Source organism: Ctenopharyngodon idella, chromosome 7, assembly GCF_019924925.1.
Source record: "Ctenopharyngodon idella isolate HZGC_01 chromosome 7, HZGC01, whole genome shotgun sequence".
NCBI lineage: Eukaryota > Metazoa > Chordata > Actinopteri > Cypriniformes > Xenocyprididae > Ctenopharyngodon > Ctenopharyngodon idella.
In genome coordinates, this window is record NC_067226.1 from 36,242,604 (window position 1) to 36,262,615 (window position 20,012).

General features: G+C 40.3%; 1 protein-coding gene across 1 annotated transcript in view; it reads left to right on the forward strand.

Moving 5' to 3' along the window:
* The window catches only part of LOC127515652 (collagen alpha-1(XXV) chain), a 378,235-nt gene that overhangs the window by 193,033 nt on the left and 165,190 nt on the right, over positions 1-20,012 (forward strand). The window contains exon 8 of the mRNA XM_051899532.1: positions 8,268-8,312. Within this exon, the coding sequence (XP_051755492.1) occupies positions 8,268-8,312 (45 nt within the window). The remainder of the gene's footprint in view (positions 1-8,267; positions 8,313-20,012) is intronic.

Here is a 20,012-nt window from a genome sequence, read left to right on the forward strand (position 1 = left end):
AAGGGTTTCATCCGTCCCTCTACCTCTCCTGCCTCTGCGGGCTTCTTCTTCGTGGGCAAGAAGGATGGCGGCCTCCGTCCCTGCATCGATTACCGTGGACTCAACGACATTACTGTTAAGTTCAGATACCCATTACCCCTAGTCCCAGCAGCATTAGAACAACTACGTTCAGCCAAGTATTTCACGAAGTTAGATCTCCGCAGCACCTATAATTTGATCCGGATTAGAGAAGGGGATGAATGGAAAACTGCCTTCTCAACAGCCACTGGACACTATGAATATCTCGTTATGCCCTTCGGGCTGGTCAATAGTCCTTCTGTCTTCCAGGCTTTCATCAATGACGTCTTCAGAGACATGCTCAACAGATTCGTGATTGTCTACATCAACGACATCCTGATCTACTCGGACTCCATGGGGGAACATATACAACAGGTCAGAATGGTCCTCAAACGATTGATTCAGTATCAACTTTATGCCAAGGCTGAGAAATGTGAATTTCACCAAACATCTACCTCTTTCCTGGGCTACATAATCAGTCCTGATGGAGTAGCCATGGACGAGAAGAAAGTGTCCACCATCCTCAACTGGCCACAACCCACTACCCTCAAAGAACTGCAGCGCTTCCTGGGTTTCTCGAACTTTTACCGGCGTTTCATCCGCAACTTCAGCACCATAGCCTGCCCTCTCACGAGCATGGTAAAGAGAGGACATAACTCCCTCAACTGGACCCCTTCCGCCATCCAAGCCTTCCAACTCAAGAACCGTTTTCCCACAGCCCCCATCTTACGTCATCCCGATCCGTCTCTCCCTTTCATAGTTGAGGTTGACGCATCCAGTACCTGTCTTGGTGCAGTACTCTCTCAAAGGCAAGGTAACCCACCTAAACTTTACCCATGTGCTTTCCACTCCAGAAAACTCACAGCAGCAGAGCGGAACTATGACGTCGGAGACCGAGAATTACTGGCCATGAAAGCGGCATTCGAGGAATGGCGTCATTGGCTGGAGGGGGCCACACATCCCTTCGTGGTGTTAATGGATCACAAGAATCTCGAATACCTTCGGACAGCGAAGAGACTTAATCCCCGGCAGGCCCAATGGTCATTGTTCTTCTCCCGCTTCCATTTCACTGTCACCTATCGACCGGGCTCCAAGAACGTTAAAGCTGATGCTCTCTCCCGTCAGTACGAAGGTGAGCTCACACAACAAAATCCTGAAACTGTCTTACCCGCTTCTCTGGTTATTGCACCCATACAATGGGATATCATGACCGAGCTGGAACAGGCCAACGCTCTGAACGAAATCCCGACCGAATGCCCACCTGACAAGGTCTTCGTCCCTGAGAACTTCCGTGGTTGTTTACTGGAACTGGTACACAACCTACCTTCATCCGGTCATCCTGGCATCACAGCAACCATCCATCTCCTTCAAAATCGGTTTTGGTGGCCCACATTGAATAAAGACACGACTCAGTTCGTCAAGCAATGTCCGACCTGCAACATGAATAAACCATCTCATCAACTACCTGCTGGTCTCCTTCAACCTCTACCACTACCTCAACGCCCCTGGTCCCATATTGCCATCGACTTCGTGACCGACCTACCTGCATCCAGCAACTATACCACCATACTCACCATCATTGACCGCTTTTCCAAGGCCTGCCGTCTCATTCCTCTGCCCAAACTACCCACAGCCATGCAAACAGCTGAACTCCTCTGCAACTGGGTCTTCCGTATATACGGGCTTCCAGAGGATATAGTTTCCGACCGTGGTCCACAGTTTACTTCATGTTTTGGTCAGCCTTCTGTCAAGCACTTAACATAAATGTCAGCCTCACCTCCGGCTATCATCCACAATCCAACGGCCAGATCGAAAGCCTGAACCAAGAACTCACCTGTTTCCTCCGCTCATACTGCAACCGCCACCAAAATGACTGGTCTCGATACCTACTATGGGCTGAATATGCTCAGAACTCAATCCGGAAGCCAGCAACCGGTCTGACCCCGTTCCAGTGTATTCTAGGGTTCCAACATCTGCTGTTCCCCTGGTCCGGGGCAACCCACCAATGTACCTGCTGTTAACGACTGGATGAATCGGAGCGAGCGAATTTGTGTCTGAATAGAGCGTGAGCTCCTTGGGCGTGGCTGAATTTGTGTATAATGAGCTGACTCGCAAACGACTTTAATCTCTCTATTTTCATTCAGATTACATAAACAGAGAATATTTGTTTTTGATTTGACTTACACGATTTAAAACCTGACATTTCAACCTTTCTTTAGACATAAGTCTCATTTTTTTTGTGATATTTCACGGATTAAAATGGAGTATAACTCTTAATTTTGCACATTTTGCACATACAATTTTGAGTCTCTTTCATACTGATAAGAAAAAAGCAAGGTGGTATCGCCGGCGATACCGCCGGCTCCAGGAGGTTAATATATATAGCAGATGTACATTGTCTTGACATCAGGTAGCTGCCAGTGTTTTCAAAGTATCCTCAATAAAGCTGTCTGTTTGAGCTGTCAGCAGTCGACAGTCTCCTCAGCACACTAAGGCCGATGACACACTGCTGTGTCAATGACTGCGCTCATCTCAGGGCCTCATTTGGGTGTGCCCCGTGGCAGACCCACATCCCAAAGACCCAATGTAAACAGTTACTTTTTCATGTATGCAACCATATTACAACATATTTGAGTCCGTCAGAATCACTTCAAGTGGTTTTCTTTGGCAAATCTCTTGACAGGAAATGTTTGGTGATTTTTATAAAAAAAAATTAAAATGAGAATTCACTGTTTCCAAACATGTCTAAATCTAGTCTAGTTGAAAAATAATTGCATAAAAACTTTTCAGTCCAGTAATCATGCAAGATGGTTTTTTGATGAGAAACACCAATGCTCCTACACAACACACTAAAGATTCCATGAATCAGGGTTGGGAAATGAAAATCGAATCAAATTGTGGAATCGGATACCTAAGGTAGTCAAATACTTTTTGTAAAGTTAAAATTGCTATTTCACTTATCAGTAACACTTTACAACAAGGTTCATTAGTTAACATTAATTAACTACATTAGTTAACATGAACTAATAATTAACTGCACTTCTATAGCATTTATTAATCTTTGTTAATGTTAATTTCAACATTTACTAATAAATTATTAAAATTTTGTTAACATTAGTTAATGCACTGTGAACTAACATGAACAAACAATGAACAACTGTATTTTCATTAACTAATGTTAACAAAGATTAATAAATGCAGTAACAGATGTATTGCTCATGGTTAGTTCATGTTAGTTAATATATTAACTAATGTTTAACTAATGAACCTTATTGTAAAGTGTTACCCACTTATCAATAGCTATGTTTCCATCCAAAGTTGCGTATTTAACTTATGCGCAAATTTTGAATATCGCATTTAACATTTGTGAATAAAGCACTGCTTCTATCCAGCGAGTCAAAGAGAACAAAAATTCACTTCCTGATACACTGGCATTAAATATCACTAAGAAAAATGGAAGTTTCTGCAATAGAAGCCATTGTATATAATCATTTTCATATATAATAAATTATTTGCACCTCAGAGCGTGTGTCACACCCTCACCACATGGACTTTCAGTTTGTTTGTTTTCATTAGTCACATGTGCTCCTTTGTTCTGTTTTCCTGCCACAATCAGTCACCATGGACACTGACTTAATTATCACAGCTGTCTGTCATTTGAGTTAATCGTCTGTGTATTTAAGTTAATGACTTTATTATTTCAGTGTCGGGTCTCGTATATTACAAGTGTTGTGTTGTGTTGTGTTCCTGCCTTCATCTGTGTTTACGTGCTGGATTATCTAGTAAAGACTTATTAAGATTTATCTTCTTCGTCGTGTGAGTTCCTACACAGCCACCACGTTACAGCGTGCAGATGAAACACAATAAACGCTGTCGTGTTATCTTGCATTCAAATGCCTAGTACAACCCGAATTCAGGAAATGTTGGGACGTTTTTTATATTTGAATAAAATTAAAACTAAAAGACTTTTAAATCACATGAGCCAATATTTTATTCACAATAGAACATAGATAAGATAACAAATGTTTAAACAGAGAACGTTTTACACTTTTATTCAATAAATGAGCTCATTTCAAATTTGATGCCTGCTACAGGTCTCAAAAAAGTTGGCACGGGGGCAACAAATGGCTGAAAAAGCAAGAAATTTTGAAAAGATCCAGCTGGAAGAACATCTAGCAGCTAATTAAGGTAATTGATATCAGGTCTGTAACATGATTAGCTAATAAAAGGGATGTCTTAGAGAGGCAGAGTTTCTCAGAAGTAAAGATGGGCAGAGCTGTGAAAGAGTGTGTAAAAAGATTGTGGAATACTTTAAAAACAATGTTCCTCAATGTCAAATTGCAAAGGTTTTGCAAATCTCATCATCTACAGTGCATAACATCATCAAAAGATTCAGAGAAACTGGAGAAATCTCTGTGCGTAAGTGATAAGGCTGAAGACCTTTATTGGATGCCAGTGGTCTTCGGACCCTCAGACGACACTGCATCACTCATCGGCATGATTGTGTCAATGACATTACTAAATGGGCCCAGGAATACTTCCAGAAACCACTGTCGGTAAACACAAACTGAAGTGCCATCTGCAGATGCCAACTAAAGCTCTATCATGCAAAAAGGAAGCCATGTGTGAACATGGTCCAGAAGCGCCGTCATGTCCTGGGCCGAGGCTCATTTAAAATGGGCTGTTTCAATGTGGAAAAGTGTTCTATGGTCAGTCCAAATTTGACATTCTTGTTGGAAATCACGGACACCGTGTCTTCCGGGCTAAAGAGGAGGGAGACCTTCCAGCGTGTCATCAGCGTTCAGTTCAAAAGCCAGCACCTCTGATGGTAGGGGGGGTGCATAAGTGCATACGGTATGGGCAGCTTGAATGTTTTGGAAGGCACTGTGAATGCTGAAAAGTATATAAAGGTTTTAGAGCAACATATGCTCCCCTCCAGACGACATCTATTTCAGGGAAGGCCATCAAATTTGAAATGAGCTCATTTTGTGCATAAAATTGTAAAATTTCTCAGTTTAAACATTTATGTTATCTATGTTCTCTTGTGAATAAAATATTGGCTCATCTTTTAGTTTTCATTTTATTCAAATTTAAAAAAAAACATCCCAACATTTCTGGAATTCGGTTTGTATTTGTGAACGCAATCGCGTGAGGTGCTTCTGGGAGGGAATTAAACCGAACCACTTTAATGACAGACAGACATGTTTTCGTGTCGTACAAAAAAATGTATCCTACTCATTTGAGCGCATAAGTTTTTTATGCGCATTTTTAGAATTTATCTTGGCGTTTCCATCCAGCGTTTTTTTTTTATTTTTTTTTTTATGCGATATCCCAAAATGCGCATAAAAATATGTGGATGGAAACATAGCTGTAATGATTATGCTGTAATGATTATCTGTTTAGTTTGATTTTCATGGACTTTGAGTTTGTTTATAATCAGTCACCTGCTTCCTGTCATAGTTCCCTTCGTTCCCGGACTCCATTTCCCAGTATCCTCCTGTCTCCACACCTGCACTCACTTCCCTCATCATCTCCCCATCAGCACTCATCACCTGCATCTGGACTTTATCATTAGCACTCCCTTTATCATGGACTCACTCCCTTCACTCCCTGTCCATTCTTATTGTTAGCTTACTGTGTGTTAGTGTTGTGTTTCTGCTCCTACATTCATTAAAGACCCTTACTTTGTGGATTACCGTGTATTGCCTCATCCCTGCAGCACCACACGTAACACTTCCTTTGTTAATTTTCCCGCCTCTAGTTTGTTACTATGGTTACTGATTAATTTGATCACACCTGTTAGTATTCTGTTAATTATCTTGTATATATATGTTCCTCTGTTTCTCAAGTTCCTTTGTCCGGTATTGTTTGTGCCATGCACTGTCTCATGTTGTTTGCTCTTGTAAAATCATGTTGTTATTTTGAACCACTTAATCTGCCTTCCTCATCGTCATTGGAATGAAAAACGTTGACAATTGATTCCTGTGTGTGCATTTTAATGTGATGTTAAACCAATCAAGTGGAAGAAGACACAAAACTCTTTTCTGTGTGCACACATCTGAAGTGCACACACAGAAAGCCGCCTCTCAAATATTGTGTGTATACTGAATTGAGTTCTCTTTCTTTTTGTCTTGTGCTTGAACGGACAAATACACACAAATTTATGTCAAAATGCCCGTCTTGGCAAGTATACTCAGAAACAAAGTCGGATTTGTCTTAAAGGTGGGATAAGTAGATTTTCAAATATGCTATTGGACATTGTTGATATTTGAAATCAACCCAAACAAACCCACCCCTCTCTTCTTTGTGCTGCCTCCAAAACTCACTCTCCAATCCTATTCTTAACCACCCTGCTCCAAGTTGGTCTCGAACCCCGGCCCATTCGCTGCTGGCAGGTGAGGCAAGTGCACTGACAATGATGCTAAACACCGCATTCTCTAGCGATCGTCAGTGTGCAGTGGTTTACCTGCACAACTCTCACTAGCTGTATTGCTGTCACTGTTACACACGCAATGCGAGAGTGGAAGTCTATCACAGCTGACGCGCAACAAAATGCTTCACGAAAATAAAGCGCAGATGATGAACGAATGACAAGGAAGCACAAAAAATGAACGTACAGAACTCAAGAGTAAATACAAACAGCACAGCAGCTCCAGACAATCAATGACATTCAAACCCAGTGTTACTCACATGTGAAGCGGAATCAAAGCAGCCTCCGCGTCTGATTTCAGGCCTTCCTGCTTAACTCTCTCCAGTGCTGGAAGTCCTTTCTAATATTAACGCGGGTCTTAAAGATCTTGCCCAGTCATAACCCTTCATTCCAGTGATATTCTTTTGAGCTCTTTTGTATTGTCTCATCTCTCTTTCTGCAGTTTTTTTTTCTTCTTCTCTCAAATCTCCCTCTTACTCGTTCTGCCTCCTCAACGTTATACGCCCCCTAATACTGATTTGGTTACACGTTTGTTATTGGTGTCGGCCCGACTAACTTCCAAACAGTGTTTTTCAAAATCTACTTACCCCACCTTTAATTGAACTAAACAGTTGAGAATGAAAACATATATCAGTATACTGGATCTGTGCATTCAGTCTTAAAGTAAAAGCAGCTTAATATTCCTGCTGCTGTCTTTGTCATTAATGTTAAGCAAACAACAAAAGACAAAGAGAAATTCACTCACTGATCTTGACTGAATAGGTTTTGTAACTTTAATAAGGATTAATCTATATTTTATTTATATATATATATATATATATATATATATATATATATATATATATATATATATATATATATATATATATATATATATATATATATAAAAAAACCTTGCAGTGTTATTTTGCATTTAATTACATTTGATGTACCTGAATTTTGTTCAGTTGTATTTATTTGTGCTATTTATAATTTGTTTATTTGTTCTTATTTTTTACTGACTGTTTACTTGTCTTAATAATCTTTAACATTTATATTAATTAATTAATCTAGTTGTTTTTGTTTGTTTAGTGTTCTTTATAGGCTGCTGTTTTTTGTTCATGGTATTCGGCTGCAAAGAAATGTTTAGCAAAAAGACAGAATAAATATGTTTGATATCTAAACATTTGACTTCATTTTTAACCTTATTAGAATTTAAAATTGGAAATAAATAAGAACTGCAATTGATGAACAGAATCATAATTTGAAAAAATTTCAAATGATACCCAACCCTACCACTAATATGGTAAAAAATAATGGTAACATTTTACAATAAGGTTCATTGGTTAACATTAGTTAACTACATTACTTAACATGAACTAATAATGAACTGCACTTCTACAGCATTTATTAATCTTTGTTAATGTTAATTTCAACATTTACTAATACATTATTAAAATAAAGAGTTGTATACAAACTGTATTTTTATTAACTAATGTTAACAAATACTAACAAATACAGTAACAAATGTATTGTTCATGGTTAGTTCATGTTAGTTAATACATTAACTAATGTTAACAAATTAACCTTATTGTAAAGTGTTACCGAAATATTCTAGATGTCTATTTATATTCTATTTTTCTTTTTGACAATGTTAGAGAAAAACTAACTACAAGTAATGATACTACTAACTTAACTACTTTTTTTCAGAAACTTTAAACTATCTATTTTCTATATCTAATTTAATATCAAATTTATTTTAAATATATGTCTAATGGCAATATGTAATTTTCATTTGTAGGGTTCCATTGGGCCACCTGGTATTCCAGGTATCGATGGAATAAAGGTAAGAAAACAGATATCTTAAGTTGTTTTACATTTAAATCAAAAACGTATTGTTTTGAATACACATTAATGTTTGCCTTTAGTCGCTTTTAAATTTAAAGTATTAGACTATTATTATTATTATTATTATTATTATTATAGTGAAACATTGAGGAAGACTATGAATCGATTCATTGCAGTCATGAGTCATTTCTTTGTTTTATAGTCTGAACTTGAATTATCTTGAAGAGTGCATGTTTTGAAATTTGACCAAGGATGCTAACTCTGAAGCCAAAACTTCATTCAAATTTTAAATACACCATAATAAGAAAAAGGTTGTGTTGTAAAAATATTTCCATGTTGCTCATCTAGCAGAATGAGGGAAGCTGATGCATACCAGTCTTGCAGTCTTCTCAAGCGTTTAGAAATGCATTAAAACTGAAGGGTGTGCATTAATTGGAAACATAGTAAGACTATTTTCTGGTGGAAGCAATACTCCCTTTTGAAACAACAAAGAAAAGCTCAGAGTTCTAAATGTTGAATGCCAGGTCTCATGTAATAGATCTCACATGCACTGCAGTTATAAAACAGACCATGACTTTTTAAATGCAGTTTAGTTCATCATGGAGACAGGTAATTCACAAAATGTCTTTTAAAAATAAAGTAATCAGTGTTAGGGCATTTAACAGATCTTTTGGGGGTGGTTGGAGGCTGGATAGAGTCTTTTGCAACTTGTTAGTATGAGAACATTAGACAGAGATGTTTTAACAGCATGTCTTCAGCAGCAAAAATGATATTATAAATAGGTAAATTAATTTCTTTGAATCAGTTCAAAATGCTGTTTTAAAATTAATTGATTCAAAAATCTGATTCAGTGATTCACTTAAAGTGCCATTTTTCATACAGTATATTAAAAATAAAGATTAGTAGGTAAATATTACTATTTTATTGTTATATTGTCCATGATTAACATTCTTCATTGTGTCAATTTAATGAAACAGTGTGGAAAACGTACTCGGTTGCTAACGTAATCTCGGTTCTCTTAGATACGGAACGAGTACTGCATCGTTCGTTTTATTATACATAAGACAAGACGCATATGGGGAAAACTCCTTTTTCTCCGATTCTGAAGCCTTTATTCAATCACGCAGTGTAACTGCACAGCCATTGGTTCGTGGAGTTAAAGTAAATGAACCAATGACGGCGCGGCAGAGTGAGTCTGCTTGAGCCTGCCAAAAGGGGCGGGGTATCGGGCTATGTAAGCGGCCGTCTCACCATGGCAAATCGATTTAATTTGACTGAAGCGACGGCATGAGGCACCCCGCGAGTAGCGCGGCAAAGTACGCAGTACTCGTTCCGTATCTAAGGGAACCGAGGTTACGTTAGTAACCGAGTATGTTCCCTTGCGATACTACACGAGTACTGCGTTGTCTTATTATACATAAGACAAGATGCATATGGGGACAGTTCTATCACGCCGTGCTTTGCAGGGGGATGACCGAGCATCGGGGCAGAGCACTTGAAAAAGGGCTCGCGACAGATACCTATAGGACAGGATGGCCCAGACAACGGGGACTGTAACACTGTAGTCATCCTCCCAAGCCCATAAACCAAGGCACCAGTGGGGCCTAGGGTGCATATAGAGGGCACAGAATATAGTTACACCCGGACGTGGTCAGGGTCGTAATGGAAAACCATAAGCTGCACACAGCAGTGAAGCTTATGCAGAGAGGACCTGCGTCTGAAACGCAGGGACATCTAGATTATAAAACCTGACAAATGTGGACGGTGAGGCCCAGCCGGCTGCCGTGCAGATGTCGTGATGGAAACACCACAGGACCACGCCCACGAGGAGGCCATACCTCTCATGGAATGCGCTCTTACACCTAAAGGGCATTGAAGGCCTAAGGAGGAGTAAGCGAGTGCTATAGCGTCGACTATCCATCTGGAAAGCATGGTCTTCATGACCGGAAGACCTTTGTGCGGCCACCAAAGCAGACAAAAAGCTGTTCCGCCTGACGAAAAGAGGCGGAACGGTCAATGTAAGTCCTCAGGGCCCTGACAGGACAGAGTAAGTTCAACTCCTGTTCATCCTGAGAAGGAGGAAGAGCAGCGGAGAGAACGACCATCTGCACCCTAAAGGTGGTAGATATGACTTTCGGGACATATCTAGGTCTAGGTTTCAGGACGACTTTGGAGTCGTTAGGCCCAAATTCAAGACACGAGGGGCTCACAGAGAGCACCTGTAAATCTCCCAAATGCTTAACCGATGCTAAAGCTAGCAGTAGGGCAGTTTTCAGCGACAGGGGCCGTAAGTCGGCAGTCTGGATTGGTTCAAAAGGAGGACCTTTAAGGCCTCTAAGAACCACAGAAAGGTCCCAGGTAGGAACCGTGAGGGGACGAGGGGGATTCAACCTCCTGGATCCCTTCAGTAGCCATCAGGAGTCCTGAAGACATCCCAAATTTTCTGAACTGTGCGGGGGTGGAGTGACCATTCCTCTGAGGGAAGGTTGCTCCGGGACAACATGTTCGCCCCTGTGTTCAGTGCTGTCCTCAACGAGAGAGCACTGGGCCCACTCTAGGATGGTTTTCGCTAGAGTGAAGAGGGGCTTTGAAGAGAGCCCGCCCTGGTGATTTATGAAGGACACCACCATCATGCCGTCTGACCTGACTAAGACGTGGTGTCCCACCAGGAGAGGAAGGAAGGCCTGGAGAGCTCGATATACCGTCATCATTTCCAGACGGTTGATATGCAGCTCGCTTTCCGGGCCGTTCCAAGCACCAAGGGCTGGGCGGCTGTCGCACAGAGCTCCCCAACCCAGCTTGGAGGTATCTGTGAAGACGATCTTCCTCTTGTCTATTGCCCCAATTGCCACGCCCTGCTCAAACCAACAGGGATTCATCCAAGGGGCCAGGGTTGCGACGCACGCCTGGTTCACCTTGGGCTAGGAACGACCATGTTGCCAGGCTTGGGGTGGGACCCGTGGTTTCAGCCAGAACTGCAGAGGGCGCATATGAAGCAAGCCCAGCTGCAGAGCAGGAGATGCCGAACTCATTAGACCTAGCATCTTCTGAAACACTCTGAGTGGCAGAGAAGCCCCGGGCGTAAAGGTTTTCACGAGCTGCTGAATAGCCAGAGATCGCTCTGGAGTGACCACGGCCCTCATGTGGGTCGAGTCTAAAATTTTCCCCAGGAATGAGACAAGTTAGCTGGGAGATGACGAGCTCTTTGGAAAGTTGACCCTGAGCCCCAAGCACTCCAAGTGGTTGAGGATGATGGATCTGTGAGATATTAGCTCTGCCTCTGACTGGGCCAGCACGAGCCAGTCGTCGAGGTAGTTCAGAATGCGCACACCCATCTGTCTCAGAGGAAAGAGAGCCGCATCCATGCACGTCGTAAAAGTGCGGGGAGCCAGAGATAGCCCGAACCCTAAGGACCTTGTATTGATATGCCACCCCTTTGAAGGTCTCCCGGGCGTACTTGCTGGAAGATCTGCTTCAAAGTGATCATTCTGAATGAGCGCTTTATTAGGGCCCTGTTCACATGTCTGAGATCGATGATGGGTCTGAGACCGCCGTCCTTTTTGGGAACGAGGAAGTACCTGCCGTAGAAGCCTGACTTGCTCAGTGCTGGGGGAACCACTTCTATGTCTCCTTTTGCCAGCATGGTGTTCACCACGGAACACAGGACGTGCACGTCCTTGCTTTCCACAGAGGTCTGGGCCACACCGTTGAATAACGGGGTCCATTGAGCGAATTGGAGTACATAACCTCGTTTTATTATGGTTTATTAAAAGTTGACGCTCCGGGGATATCCTGCCAGGGGATGGCCTGCCAGGCCTCGGCCCACATGGCAAGGGGGTGGATAGGTTCTGGCACTAAGTCGCTGTGAGGGACTGTGGTGCACACATGGGGTGGAAGAGGAATTTTGCTCTCTTTTTTTTTTTTTTTTTTTTCTCGATTATGTTTGTGTATTATCTTGTTATACGCTTGGGCACTAGAATGGGCCCTTTGCATGCAATAAACACATTTTCCCAGCACCCGGAATTGAACGGGACAACTGGGAACACATACGAGGCTGTTTGGGTCAGTGAATGCGGCTTGCGGGGCGGGGCCAGCAAGCGGAGTGCTCAGTGATTCGGCATTTGATAACAAACACCAGAGAAATCTGCTTTCTCAGAATTAATATATTCCATGAGTCTCACCTGAGTCAGAGGAGAGCGTCATGTCATATTCAGCTGAGTGCTGTCAGCATTGAGCTTGTTCTAGCACTCTTGTAGTGAGAGCACACTCCCTCAATGAACGTGGCTTGCGGGGGCGGGGTCGGCAAGTAAAGTGCTCAGAGGTTCGGCATTAAATAACAAACACAAGAGAGATATGCTCTTTCAGTGTTAATATATACCATGAGTCTTACCTGAGTCAGGGGAGAGTGTCATGTCATATTCAGCTGAGCACTGTCAGCATTGAGCTCGTTTTCCTGCTCTTGTAGCGAGAGCATGCGCCCTCAATGGATGCGGCTCGCGGGGGTGTGGCCGGCAAATGACACGCTCAGAGATTGGGCATTTTACAACAAACGCTGGAGAAATATGCTCTTTAAGAGTGAATATATACCATGAGTCTCACCTGAGTCAGGGGAGAGTGTCATATCATATCTGTCTGCGCGCTTATAGCTGTACTTGTAACAGTATAGAGAGAACACAAAGTAACAACAGTTTAGCGTAGTCTATATATGTGTGGTGGCGCAACAGGTAAGCTGAGTGCTCTCGTGCGATAGCGGCCCGCGTGACCCGGGTTCGATTCCAGCCCGTACTGGTTCATGCATACAATATACATATAAATCTGTTCCCATTGTCTCACTGATGTTCACTGGATAAGTAAGTTACTGGTATACTGTGGGTGTCCGTAAAAGGCATATTCTAAAGCTGTAACTTTATTTATAAAGATTACTTTATTGTAGCCTATTTGAAGCACACTATAATGATGCCATTAGCACACTTCAAGTTTACTTGGAATGCCATTGCAATGTGTTTTAAAATCACTAAAAGTCTGTATAATATCTGTATAAAATCAGTATAATATTAATGTATGTTCAACACTCTTACAATGTAATTGAATTGCAATTCTAATGTCACCAAAATACATTTGAAGTTTGTGCTGAGTGAATTCTGCATTTCAAAACTTAAATACAAGAGTATATTTAATGTGTACTTAAGTATACTTGGAATAGTTCCACTTTAGCACAAACAAGTATATTTAATACAACTTTATTTGAACTTCAGCACTGCTTTTAGACAGCTAAAATGCATTTAGTACAAAACTAGTTGTTCCAATTTAACAGACTTTAAGTATACCAATTTATAGCGTGCCACAAGTACATTTAGTTATACTAAAGTACATACAAATAAATTGTGCTTAAGTATACAATTTTTTCACTAGGGTAGTTAATGGCAATTTCATGTTTTGTTCAGTTATAGCGCCACCAAGAGGCACAATCCCATGGCTTTTTTTATGTGTCCTCAGAGTGAGCCCATACATGTGTGAGTCAAATTTGGTGAAAATATCTCATTTTGTTTCGGAGTTATAGACATTTAAATGTATGAGATCATAAAAATGACCCATGAATGACTTTGTTTTGATTTTTTTGCCACTTCCTATCAAAATTTTGATATTTGGGCTTTGACATTTAGTTAACCAGCTTAGGTTTGTGTTTACTATGCTGGTTTCGTCTCGATCAGACTAACAGTTTCGAAGATATTCGTAATCGTTTTTTAAGCGCAAAATCACCACGCCGCACAAACCGTAAGTCGAAACCTAGCATGTTTGGTATCGTTGGACTCGACAAGGATTCAGGAATCTAAGGATATGACTCGCGTGAAAATAAGTCAACCAGATCAAAAATTATAAGCATATGAAAAAAAAAATTCTCCACTAGGTGGCGCTGGTCCGAAACTTCTCAGGCTCCTTCAGGGCATTGTGCTGATGACCCATACAGAGTTTCGTAATGATACGCTAATGCGTTCATAAAATATAGCATTTTAGCACAAAATTCAAAATGGCTGATGGCCAAAATGGCCGATATGGGAAAATTGGATATCATTCGACTCGGCATGATGCCCCGAATCCAACGAGACAAATCAAAGTTATGATTTTTGGACAAACCCATCAGAAGTTATAAGCAAAAAGAGCCATTTTTCATATCTCCGGACCAGTAGGTGGCGCTGCGCCGAAACGCTGCATGTTGCCTCAGGTCATGCTTGTGATAACTTGTACCAAGTTTGGTCTGAATATGATAAAGCGTTGCGGAGATACACCCTTATGTCTATTTTCGCAAGCGTTACGTAAAATTTGTTCACGTGTTTTTCGACTTGAATTCAATTTGAATTCCATAACTTTTTGTCAGCATGGTCTGAAGATGATCTGGTTAAATTTTCGTGAAAATCGGAGTAACGGCCTAGGAGGAGTTCGAAAAAGTATGTTTTTCAGAAATTTCAAGTCGATCGGACTAACGGTTGCGTAGTTAGTGCTGTTTTCATGTTTTTTTCTGTAGTGCCCCCATCAGGCCGATCGGGGCGAGCCTTGGTGACGTTGTAGGCGGTATGAGTAATACCAGCCCTCAAAGTTTCAAGTCTCTACAACTTACGGTTTGGTCTGCCCGATCACTTTTAAGGGAGAATGCTGATCCTTGAAAAATTTAACAATTACAATAGGGTTTCAGCGCTATGCGCTTGAACCCCTAATAAAAATCTGAGCAATTACAATAGGGTTTCAGCACTTCATGCTTGAACCCCTAAATAAATTAAAAAAAAAGGAACACCAACAGATAAAATAGGTGCCTACGCACCTTCGGTGCTTGGCCGCTAATAAAGAAAAAAAAAAAAGAATGGCAACAGATACAATAGGCGCCTAAGCACCTTCGGTGCTTGGCCCCTAAAAAAAAGAACGCCAACGATTGCAATAGGTGCTTACGCTCCTTCGGTGCTTGGCCCCTAATAATAATAATAGTTAAAAAGAACGCCAACAGATACAATAGGTGCCTATGCACCTTCGGTGCTTGGCCCCTAAAAAGAACGCCAACGATTACAATAGGTGCCTACGCACCTTCGGTGCTTGGCCCCTAAAAAGAAAAAGAACGCCAACAGATACAATAGGTGCCTATGCACCTTCGGTGCTTGGCCCCTAATAATAATAATCCTAAAGAAAACAATAGGGCCTTCGCCCTTTGGGCTTGGGCCCTAATAATCCTAAAGAAAACAATAGGCCTTTGCCTTCGGCTTGGGCCCTAATAATCCTAAAGAAAACAATGGGGCCTTCGCCCTTTGGGCTTGGGCTTGCCAATCATCTCGCTGTCTCACTCTCGCAGCTATGATTACAATTACAGTAAAATTTAAATTCACCATCATCGGTTCCCACCCTCAGCCGACTGGCATTACAGTATTTGCAATGACCATGTAGTAGAAAACACATGAAGATTCACATTATTTAAAAAATCCATTATATATTTTGGACAATGGGGGGCACCATTTTGTTAGGGGGCACAGTGCATTCTACGTCGATGATGTCAAATGGTTGCACTCAGTGAGCTACAGACGCTACCCTGTTGCTATTTTTACCGCAACACAACTCGGAATATAATATACGATGCCACATTGTGCAGCTTTTGGTTGTAATTTTCAGTCAATGGGGAACAAGAGAAGCGATGTAAGTCTTCACTGCTTTACTAGCGATAAGAGGATAAAAGAATGGGAAGCTGAAGAATGTGGACGAATAAAACTTCCTAAAGACCTGCGTCTTTGTTCTCTCCACTTTAGCCCTGATGCCTTTGAGGCTTTTAGTAGACCACAGCTACTGAAAGAGCTTACAGTTGCTGATAAATATAAGTGTAGGCTAGTAGTGATACCAGGGACCTACTGTCAAAAATGATTAATCGTGACCTTTGACCCCTTGACCCCTTGACCTCTATGGGGCCACCCACGATGTTCCTCTCCCCCACGGGCTACCCACAAAGTTCTCCCATCCCCCCATGGTTGACCGTAGTATCACCCCAATGACCTTTGACATTGTTGGTGATCCTCCAGGGACCGATATGACCATTGACAGCATATTTTGAATAGCGATGTTGCCCTGTGAACCTCTGGATGTCTTCTGGGTGATCAAATTGCAGACGGATGATTTTAAAGGGTTGAGGGTCACATGTGTGGTGTGACGGCATCCACGTTCCGGCTGGCTCATGGTCATTTTATGACACTCTCATCTCTCTGTGCAAATGAGATGCAACAAGAGTCTAGAAACAGTCGGATCAAAATAACAAAAGATTAAACATGGTATATTTCATGAAATAGATTACACGCACAAACACACACACGCGCATGCAGATGTATACATTTAAATCATTCTGTTCTTTTAAGGAAGTCGGTGATAACATTATAACACACTGAATTACAAACAGTTACTAAATTTACTGAGACCATTTAATTATAGTTTTAGCTAAATAAAAAATAAAAACCAATAAAGTCAGGAAAAAGATTTCCTCGTTCAATGATGTTCGAATGAAATTGGTTTACAAATGCTTATGAAATATAAAACACAAAAAATTAGGTTCATCAAGTAGTGGAATTGTTACGAATGTGGCTCCCTCGGCCCTTCCTCCGGACCGCCGGAGGGCACCATCACCGGAATACTGATCAGTTCTCATTCGGACTACGTTTCCATGGGCCCTCATTCCTGGGACTGATTGCACACACACCTGCACCGCACACACTCACACTATTTAAGACACACACACACTCACACACATTGCGAAGTCTTGATTTGCCTTGGTGATCATCTCTGAGCGTTTTTCTGTGGACTGTTTACCTGTTATCGATTGGACTGTTTATTCCCTGCGACCCTTTGCTGCCTACCCTGATCTTTGCCTGTTTCCTGGACTGTGATTGTTTTGCTGCCTGCCCTGATCCTTGCCTGTACCCTGATTCTGTTTGTCTGCCGCCTGCCTCGACCATTGCCTGTCCCTGTTTATGCCTCTGCCTTTGCCCTGTCTATTCTGTAAGTCCTTTTAATAAAATAGCTGCAAATGGATCCACATTCTGTCGACCCATCATTACAGGAATATTCATTTTAACTTTGTAAGAGGTTTTTGTGGACATGTCCAGACATGTTTTGTTGAGGCTTCCATAGACATGACTCCCACATCACAGTAATTCAAACAGTTGATTAGTATAATTTTAAAAAAGTTGTTTTGCACATGGGATAGATTTTGTTTCAATTCCAAAAGTTCATTGAAAAACATTCACTTCTTTTTAAAAGTTTATAAATAAAATGTATAATTATATGACGTGTTGTATAAAATTATGCGTGCTACTAAAACACTATTTATAAAACAACACATATTTTTCAGAGAGCTGGGAAAGCACTCCTTACTTTTTTGATGACCTTAATAAGAATAGCAGAATGCAATAAAGTTGAAATCTAAAAATCTCTCTCTCCAAGTAACTTCATGCAACCACACTGTGAAAACTGAGACAGAGGGGGTTGATGAAACATTGTTTTGTCCGTGCTAACTTTTATTTCAAAGCATAAATTTAAAAGTTTAAATTACATCTTTTTTAAAAAGTCTTAAGTCAAATCTTCCTAGAAGACTGATTATCTGACTTAAAACCTAAAGTATAATTTTTATTTATCAGTGTATGTGTAAAATGTTGGGGTCTCACATATTGTGTAACATTTTCAATAATTCCTTAAGAAAAATCACCACGCATTTTCAGAAAGAGAACCTGTGACTGCTCAGGCTGGTTCTGTAAAAGGAACTTATCTCTATTTTAAATTAAATGATTCTAAATAAATGTGTAACATCAAACATGATACTAAAAAAAAAATATTTAAACAAATTAAACATAGCTTAGTTTTAGCTAAATAAATAAATAAATAAATAAATAAATAGAAATATGAAGACACCTTCAATTTTCAGAGAGCTGCAGAAGTAGTTCTTGATGCTATGATAAAAAATAAAAAGTAAATAGTTTAAGTTAAGTATTATAAACAAAACACTCCCAGATCCTCCTATGCTTGTTTGTCTGGCTACGCCAGATCCTTACGCTTGTTTGTCTGTCATTCTTTTATTTATAACAGTAGGTAGTTTAAAGAAATGGTTATGGGTAGGTTTAGGGGTAGGTGTAGGATTAGTGGATCAAAATATCGTTTTAATGTTATATTTTTACTAAAATTGTCATTTTCCTACACATTTCTGGTCTTTCTGTTTTATTCTTTTAACATTCTGTATAAAATGGGTAGGTTCAGGTTCGGGATGGGGTTTAGGGATCTTACATTTATCTACAAAACAATAAAATGGAAATTATACATATCTTTATGACATGAAAGATTTGTAAATATTTTACATTTTTTCGCTGTAAAAACTTAAGTATTTTTACGTTTTAGTGCCATAATTACATCAATATTGTACGTTTTAGCGCCTTTCTAAACGTACAAAAATGTATGTTTTTTTGTCTTTGAAAGTTACGTTTGTTTTACGTTTCAGAAATTCAAAGGGCCTAGTTTTAAATTAAATTGATAGTTCTTGTAGTGCAATTGTCCATCTCTTCGATGTGGGATTGCATGAAGCGTCGACACGAAAAGTAAGTCTGGTTGTTTGCGCTTGAAACGATTATGACTGAGACACATCTAACCATAGCACTGAAAGCAGCGCATACATTAAAGTTTGAGGAAGGTAAACAAAGTTACACACTCTAGTAAAGCTGTAGATACAGCTCAAATATGAATTTGAGCACAATGTGAGCACAATAAATTCTCGCATCTAAATTCAATAGACCTAGTAACTAAGAAAGCAGTGACATCATGTAAGAAAAGTGTCATATTGCATACAGAAATCCACTCTTGATCTATTGCGAAAGGCATTTTCACCCTTAACAATTGTTTCTTTCAACAACACTGCTCGACGTTAAAGATTATGTGTATATATAGCATACAGAGTCGTTAGAGTCTATGGCACGCTGTTGTAATACAAACGCGTTTAAGAACTATAACGCTGCATGCCGGTGTAAAGATGAAATTATCAAAATACAGAAATCCTCTCTTCTGATCTATTGCAAAAGATCGTAATTTGTAAATGCCATTTTTCCACTAGCAGATGACACTGTTTACAATTTTTATTAGTTTGTATATATGTACAGTTTTAGATAAAGACTGCGGTTACAAGGCACATAATGCATCAACATGAAAAGTGAGTCTTGCTGTTTTTCTGTTACATTACAACTACTGCGCTGAAAAGTCTATCTATTACACTTAGTTATAGCATGTTACAGTCATGGTAACATATTTTCTTTGTACTCTAAACAGGACTTCAGTAAAAAGTAATTTTGAGTAAACTTGATTCAGGCCGCTCCAATACTATGTCTTTTATGTGTCAGCCTTTTAGGTTTGATCCGGGAAACAGGCACAGCTGCTGTACGTTAATGCGTTAACACGTTTGTCTTAATAATTTGTTCTTCTTTTAGGAAGTCATTATGGTAAGTGGTTTTTACCCCTAATCAGCGTCCGATCAAAACTGTTTAACATCTCTTAATTTGTAATATTTGCTGCTTAAATATTACAAAGGGGTCAGACATATATATATATATATATATATATATATATATATATATATATATAATTATGATAGTGTTACAGGTCCTAGGTAGTCGGTTGCCTGTAAGAGAGATCATGAGATGAT